Raw genomic sequence first — 8531 nt, 5'->3', positions numbered from 1 at the left:
ATTAAGTTCTTAACCAGAGATACCACTGTATATTGAACAGGAAAATGTTACAGAATGCTAGCTGGAAGCAGAAATACTAGATTGTCTGTTATCTAACACCCCCCCCCCAATTGTTTCGTGTCCGGATGTTCACTTTTTGAAATATGGGAACCCTAAAAAGGGGGGGGAAAGAAAAGGAAGACGTTTCCTTCCTAAAGCCCAGTGGCCATCTGGCAGGGGCTTCTCTCTAGGAAATTAATAAAGGGAGGTGGGCGAGGAAGCAGAGGACGGAAATGAGAAGTGTGGAAAGTCGTGTGCGTGTGGATGAGTCAGAGGCGGAGGGTCTCCTCTCGCTCTATAAAGCGCGCCTGGCGAAGGTTGCGGCTCAGCCCTCCAGCCGCCAGTCCTTCGCGCTCGACGGCGCGTCTCTGCAGGACTCCGAGCCGACGTCTGCAGGACTCCGAGCCGACGGAAGGGCGGGACAAGGCGGCGGCCAAAGGCAGGAGAGGGCGCGCGTTCGCCATGAGGCTCCGCGGGCTGCTGCCCGTCGTGCTGCTACTGCTGACGACCGAGCTGACCTTCCGGAGCTCCCCGGCGGCCGGAGCCTCGGCATCCCCCCAAGACGGCGAGTACGCCGTGAAGCTGTGCGGACGAGAGTTCATCCGCGCCGTCATCTTCACCTGCGGAGGGTCGCGCTGGAGGAGGGTCGCCGAGAGGCCCACGGCGCAGGCACCACTAGGCTCCGCCAGGGCGCGCGCTGGTAAGACGCTCGCGAGGCGCCGTCGGGGGAAACGGGGGTCGCGGGGGGGTCGGGGGCGTCTCGTCTTCCATAGTGTGCGGTCATTATTGTTAATAATAAAAATAATAACAATAAATTAGACGAAGCGCTGTGGCTCTTCCCGCTGAAACATGGTGCCAAACGAACATCTCCAATATCCAACCTCGTCTTCGTAAGACCAGGAAAAGTACAGATCCCCGGAGAAGGGGGGGAGGGAGTTTTCTCTGCTCGCCTCACGCTCAGACTTTCAAGATCCTCGCTTCTAAAGCAGGATTTAGGTCGCGATCCTGCAGAGTAGACCCATGTCTGGGGATAGGTCCCCTCTCCATGGAGCTCGAGAGAACCATTTGGAGACTCGTGCGTAAAGACGCACTGCCAAGTCCGTTCTCCCGAGCTGGATGTGGAACAGCACCCACGAGGGTCATCTAGTCCGACCCCCTGCCCCTGCACTGCAGGAATCTTTTGCTCAGCAGTGCGACTCGAACCCACGACCCTGAGACGAGGAGGCTGCCGCTCGACGCGAGCTATCCATAGGGCCGCTTCTCAACACAAAACGCATCGCCGAAGATCGAAACGTCAAGAGCGCCCCGCCACTTTGCTTTCCCTACCCTTTAGTATAAAAGCAATGGTGGTAATTTTATTATTTCTGTGCCGACCATCTGACTGGGATGCCCCAGGAAAATATCCGTATAAAAACCACAATGAAACCTCAGACATCAAAAACTTCGCTATACAGGGCTGCCTTCTAAAAGTCGTGCAGTTGTTTCTCTGTTTGACATCTGGTGAGAGGGCATAGCTGTCAACTTTTCGCTTTTCTTGCGAGGAATCCTATTCGAAATATGGGAATTTCCCTTAAAAAAAGGGAAACGTTGACAGCTATGTGAGAGGGCATTTCCCAGGGCAGGCTCTACAGCCCCTCTCAGTATACCGTCTTTACCTCGTTGTTTCTGAGTCGCTAAAGCTTTAGCTCCCCAAAACTGTAAATTGCCCCTGTTGTATTTGTTTGAAAGTGGATCTAGGGAGCATCATTCTCACCTGAAGCCCCTGCATCATGGCAAAAACTGGAAACACAGAGTGGTAGGCAGCTCAGCTGATCTTGTGAATAAGGCGGTGACATGTTAGTTTTCCCCTAAACTTCAAGGAGGCAGATGCAAAAAAGTGATATCCAGTTTTAGGCTGCCATTGTGCCTTGCTCTAGTTTAACCTCAGATTAGTCTTCGAAACACTAGCAAGCGTGAATACATACAAAAGCAACTTCTCATTTAAAATAAATGGGGGGGGGGAGGCAAATGAAATATGTATAACCCAGCCAAAGTTAAGTCTTTCAAATGTCTTGCTGATTTCAGTGGTGCTTGTGCATTCTCTTTGTTTGATTTGAAGGAGACTTGTGGAATTTGCATACCACCCCCCAACTTGTTTGAATTCCAATTACTCTCTGTGTGTGTGTGTGTGTGTGTGTGTGCGCGCGTGTGCTTGCACCACACATAATCTATTGTTTCCTGTGATGATATTGGGTAACAAGTAGAAGACTGCCTGCTGCTCACAGCTTCTCTGATTGACATGCTCAACTGGTTAACTAATTCATAAAGAAATGTCTTAGGCGAGTGCTTGCAGATTATGTTAATACAATATAAAGTGGTAAATGAAAGTATATAGCAGTTCTACTATAAAGCCCCAGCATATGCTATAAATCTTGATTTAGACACTTGGTTTAGACCAGAAGCAGTTTGATGAATAAAAGGAACTTAGCATGGGGATTTGCCCCAGTTTGAAGATGAGCACCAAGAAAGGCAATAACAGCTATTTTAATTAGGACTTCCAATATTCCAATATTCATGTGCCTTTAAATTTCAACTATCCTTTTGAGGAAAAGACTGGAAACTCAAACATCTAAATCGAGGACTTATAAAAAACATTCTACCACATATAGTGGCACAATCTCATTTTATATAGCTGTTGCATCTGCAAATGTACATTTTTCTGCTGTATATATTGGAAATGCCATATCAAAATTCAGTTGCAGCATGAATGAGTTACAGAAATTGGGGGGTTAGAGTTCAAAACTCAGCCGCATCCAACAGCTATCTCTTAGATAAATTCCAAGTTTTAAAATGATGTATTGGGAATTTCCAATAGTGATGTTTGGCAAACAGGTGTTCTTTTTTAAAAAAAGCAAAATACATTGGATATTCTGCATGATTACCTAGTAAATAGACCTATTGAATTAAATATGGCAATAATAACTCAACCTGTATTATAGAATCAGTGAGCTTTTCGGAAACGTGGTGTGAAAAACCATAAGTGGTCTAAAATGGAGAAGGGTCAGTGCCATATCTCTAAATCACAACCTTACTACATGCTCAGTATTTCAAGCTGAAGACACTACAGTGGTACCGCAGGTTACATACGCTTCAGGTTACATACGCTTCAGGTTACACACTCCGCTAACCTAGAAATAGTGCTTCAGGTTAAGAACTTTGCTTCAGGATAAGAACAGAAATTGGGCTCCGGTGGTGCAGCGGCAGCAGGAGGCCCCATTAGCTAAAGTGGTGCTTCAGGTTAAGAACAGTTTCAGGTTAAGTACAGACCTCCAGAACAAATTAAGTACTTAACCCGAGGTACCACTGTATAAGAAAATGATGTGGTTGTTTCTTTTGACTGGGATAATTATACTTTCCTGTTTCCTGTAATATATTTCTATTCTTCAGATCCCTACCTCTTTACAGGAATCACATTTTGAGTCCCAGATTCTAGCAGCGAACTTAGAACATTTGCTCAGCAATTTCTTTTTGTACTTGAAATGTTTATGGGTAAAAGAAACCCCAATTATTGAATAATAAATCATTGGTATATTTTGGACTTGTTAAAATAAGATGTATTGTTTAGTCAGGGTTGCCATACACCCAGAATTTCCCATACATAGCCCGCAATCAGCCATCGGAAGCAGTGTCCGGGCTGAAATGTCTGGGAAAATCTGGACATACAGCAACCCATGTCGGCATCGTCTGGTTTTGGTGTTTTTCCTTCGAAATAGGTCAAAAACCTCATTTTTTTTTTGAGATTTTGTAAAAGAAAAAACCTCAACAATTTTGGGTAAAACCAAAAAAGCTCAACGACAATATGGCAGCCCTAGTTTAGTTAGCAAAATTTGCATATCACTACTTATTCTTGCAAGCTGCTCCTGAAATATTTTGGTGAACCAGTGGGGTAAAATGTGTATAGGTAAATGCATGAATAATACTCACAGTATCACTAACAAATTTCTTCCAGAAAATTCAGTAGACATTTTACAAAGGGTCACCTTTTGATAGTTTCCTTTGTTTTACCTTAACAGAGTTTCTTCAAACTAGCACGGACAAAGGACTGGATAATATTAACTTGCAGTCTGTCTTGGATCCTGAACTGGCGCAACTGCAAAGCATCAGTCAACAAGCTGGAAAGCCGTCGCTGAAAGACTTTTTAAATTTATATGATTATTTTAATGAATATGTTCCTACTTCCAGTGAATACAATGAATACATCCGTCAATTGGGAGATGCAGCCCACGAAAGGAGAAGCGAAACTGGGCTTGCCAATTCCATCAGCTCATATAGCTTCCCTTTGGTCAAACAGCCCAGAATAAAGCGTGCAACTCCTATGGGAATGGCCGGACTGTGCTGTAATTGGGGATGTACCAAAACTGAGATTAGTAGATTGTGTTAAGAATACCTTTATATTTGCACATCCAATTTTTCAGGAACACCCAAAATTCAGTGTTGTTTGCAGTGCTTTTTAATTGAATACTGCCTGTACGAAAAAGAAGATTGCTGACTTGTAATCTATTTTGTCTCCAAATTATTGATGGTGTCCTGGTTTCCTGTAAAAAAACCAAAACCAAAAAAACCCACATGAATTGCCATTATAATTATGTGTAAATGTATTTGCATTTTGTTATGCGTTCATTTTACTACTCCAATTCTTCTAAAATTATGCTGATTTCTGTGCCACATTTGCCACTCTGAAGAGAGAAACCCAACCTTTGATTAAAGTGTTATATAGTCTACATTCAATGTGCATGTGTGAAATTGAAAGCTAATGGATATAACTCAGCCAGGGATATATTTTCCTATGTGTTCCCAATGTGCCTGACTTCCATAAACACAAAGCTAAATACATACAATAAAATGTAGTTGTCCTAGATTACCATGAGCTGTATTGGTTACACATTGCACATAAAAGTGAAGAGGCTCTGTAAGGGAACTGCCATCAGCTCAGAGGCGAGAGGTGGAAGGGCAGCTGGATTACAGAGAGCCTCCAAAGTGTTAGGATATTTCCGTTCCACCTTAAAAGGGAGCAGGCTTTGAGAGTCACAGAGTCTGCGTATTTCCTGTTCACAGAATGTTTATGTTTTCTGTTGCTTTCGTTTTCTCTCTGTGTCTGGAGACACTGACGCAGGCAGTCATGTCTTTCTTTGTTCTGATCAACGCTGAATAAAACTTGTAAATAATGCTCTCCTGAGTGTGACTTTTGCTGTGCATTATCTGCTGATAGAGTGTGCATGAGCTCTGGAATGTGGCAAGATATTTTCTAGAAACTCATGTCGCTAATTGCTGATACTACGTGCCTACGGGAGATCGCTGGATCGTCCGGCAGACGGCTTGGGGCCATGATGGACTTTGTCTCTCTGGCAGTATCCCAACACAAAGACCGTGAGAAGCAGCACTTCCTCTGCGGAGGAAGGATGAATATGTTCCTACTTCCAGTGAATACAATGAATACATCCGTCAATTGGGAGATGCAGCCCACGAAAGGAGAAGCGAAACTGGGTTTGCCAATTCCCCACTCTTCCTCTAGTGGGGAAGAGATGCTGGGCTCAGAGGATGCAAGAGAGAGCCAAGACACTGTGAATGGCCAAAGGGGGGGGAGGCAGGTCCCCTTTTAGCCACGCCCTCTCTGCATGGTAGGTTTACACACAGAGAGATGAGGCGTCACATGGGGGTCAAGAGACTACTCTGCTGAGGAAAGTTTAAGGACCGCCCACTCTCAGATTCTGCTAGTGACTGAGCAAGACATGGAACTGAGATGTTCTGCACTGTAAATGTTTTTGCACTGATAACAAAGCCTTTTGAAAAGACCAGTGAGGATCTTGCCTGTTCGCTCTTGAGCAACCACGCCGGTAGGCATAACAGGCTCATTCAAGTAAATAGAGAAAACCATGCAGGAATTCATGGGCTCAGGGATGGCCACATCAGAATTCCCCTTTAAAACTTTCAATCTACTAAACCATGGTTTGCAGTTTTTCCGCCAGCATGCCTAGCTGTGGCCAGAGATATGGTACCCCAGAGCTCTCCAGGACTCTTCATCATAACACCCAGAGCCATGTCCTTTCTAAGTCGGTATAAAACATGACCAATCTGACTAATGCAGATAGGTGTTCTATACCAGGGGTCAGCAAACTTTTTCAGCAGGGGGCCAGTCCACAGTCTCTCAGACCTTGTGGGGGGCCAGACTATATTTTGAAGAAGAAAAATGAACAAATTCCTATGCCCCACAAATAACCCAAAGATGCATTTTAAATAAAAGCACACATTCTACTCATGTGAAAACACCAGGCAGGTCCCACAAATAACCCAGAGATGCATTTTGAATAAAAGGACACATTCTACTCATGTAAAAACACACTGATTCCCGGACCATCCGCGGGCCAGATTTAGAAGGTGATTGGGCCTTAGTTTGCCTACCCTTGTTCTATACCAAGCCAATCCCAATACCCTTTCCTGGTTTTGCTTAATGTCTAGCTTACCAAGAGTACCGGTGGACTCAAATTCTTGCTCACTATTTTATGACATCTTAGTTGATCACCACAAGGGGATTTTGGAATTCTTCAAACTAAAGGTAGAAGTTGATCCCTTAGCCACACATGCGTTTTGTTTTTCCCAAGGTTATAGGTTTTGCTAAAAAGAATCATGACATGAGGGCCACTGTTTTCAGTACTGGGACAACAAATAGTCTGTCTCCATCCTCATCACCAACTCCAGCTCCAACTTACTAGCCAACCTGGTTTAGCTAGATGACACATTCACATTTATTTCCTTAAGACATGCTCAAGAAAATGGTATTTAACCAAAAAATACCCTGGACCTCAGAAAACAAATTGGAAATACAGTGGTACCTCGGATTACATACGCTTCAGGTTACATACGCTTCAGGTTACAGACTCCGCTAACCCAGAAGTAGTACCTCGGGTTAAGAACTTTGCTTCAGGATGAGAACAGAAATCGTGCTCTGGCGGCGCGGCGGCAGCAGGAGGCCCCATTAGCTAAAGTGGTGCTTCAGGTTAAGAATAGACCTCCGGAACGAATTAAGTACTTAACCCGAGGTATCACTGTACTATCATCTGAAGTCACCAACAACGCACAAACCACCCCAGGGCAATGGAGTGAATGGAACGCTTTTGTTAATCCTTTGCTTCGTATTTCCTATCACCATACATCCCCAAGCCACAATCTTACTTAGATGAGAATCTGTGAATGTAGTCAATATAGAAGATGCTCGTTTCACTATCTGCATCCTGATAACCAAACTGTCACAATTTCCAGACGATTCTTCAGTTCTCAGATAATGTCTGAATGAGTATAGAAATATGATACCAGAAACGGAAGATATGGTATTTTTAAAAAAGGTAAAGGACCCCTGGACCGTTATGTCCAGTCAAAGGTGACTATGGGGTTGTGGCACTCATCTTGCTTTCAGGCCAAGGGAGCCGGTGTTTGTCCACAGACAGCTTTCCGGGTCATGTGGCCAACAGGACTAAACTGCTTCTGGTGCAATGGGACACAGTGACAGAAACAGTGACAGAAACCAGAGCACACGGAAACAGCATTTAGCTTTCCGCTGCAGCAGTACCTATTTATCTACTTGCACTGGTGTGCTTTCGAACTGCTAGGTTGGCAGGAGCTGGGACAGAGCAATGGGAACTCACTTTGATCGACAAGCCCAAGAGGCTCAATGGTTTAGACCACAGTGCCACCTGCAGCCCAGATAAGCTATTAGGGGAAAGGAGGGGGGTGGCTATCCTGTACTTGTGTAGTCTTGCATCTTGAAGCTGAAATATTCTGAAAATCAAAGGCATCTGCTACAGTACTTTAAGATAACTCATGTTCTGATGATGAGAATGCAGGTGAGGAACAGAAGGCACACAAAGTAGACAGCAGATACTGTATGTTAAGGCTGGACATGTGGCTAAGTTTTGCATTTGTTGACTAGGACAAAGCTACCTGGTGACAATAGTGTGGATGATCTGATGCAGTTCTGCACCCAAGAAGTAATCATCAAACTACCGTATATGGACTTAAGTGCAATCAAGCTTGCATATGGAACCAGAAGACTAGTGTGAATGGACTGATGCAGTTCTGTACCCAGTATAATAATTCCTATTGCTTTCATCCTGGCAAGTGTGGAGAGGCAATTTGGAGAGGGAAGCAATTCTATGTTTGCGAAAGCAATCTGAATCAATAATTCCCATTGCATTCATGATGGCAAGTGTGTTATGAATCACATCTGCAACCAAATATTTTATTTCCGTTGTGCTGGAGGTCAAAGAACCACAATTCTTTGCTCTCGTACTACTTTAATTAACAGTGTTAAGTCTCTCTTAAGGAATTATAATTTCCATGGAAAGTACAGCATGAGATCCAAGACAAGTTCTAGAAGAGAAGGGGTGTGGATGCATCTCAGCAAAACTACTGCAGAATTTTGCAATAGTTTGTGACTGAATTTTCCTCCCACAGCTGCT

General features: G+C 44.2%; 1 protein-coding gene across 1 annotated transcript; it reads left to right on the top strand.

Moving 5' to 3' along the window:
* The first annotated feature begins 380 nt into the window (after positions 1-380).
* Positions 381-4907, top strand: LOC308577218 (relaxin-3-like). The gene is made up of 2 exons (XM_081177246.1): positions 381-739; positions 4092-4907. The coding sequence occupies exons 1-2, from the start codon at positions 502-504 to the stop codon at positions 4457-4459; spliced, it is 606 nt and encodes a 201-aa protein (XP_081033372.1). The 5' UTR covers positions 381-501; the 3' UTR covers positions 4460-4907.
* Positions 4908-8531: the final 3624 nt, after the last annotated feature.

Source organism: Podarcis bocagei, assembly GCF_964188305.1.
Source record: "Podarcis bocagei genome assembly, chromosome: 17".
Classification (NCBI taxonomy): Eukaryota; Metazoa; Chordata; class Lepidosauria; order Squamata; family Lacertidae; genus Podarcis; species Podarcis bocagei.
Note: the sequence above shows the minus strand (reverse complement) of the source record. Positions and strands in the feature narration are given on the sequence as shown.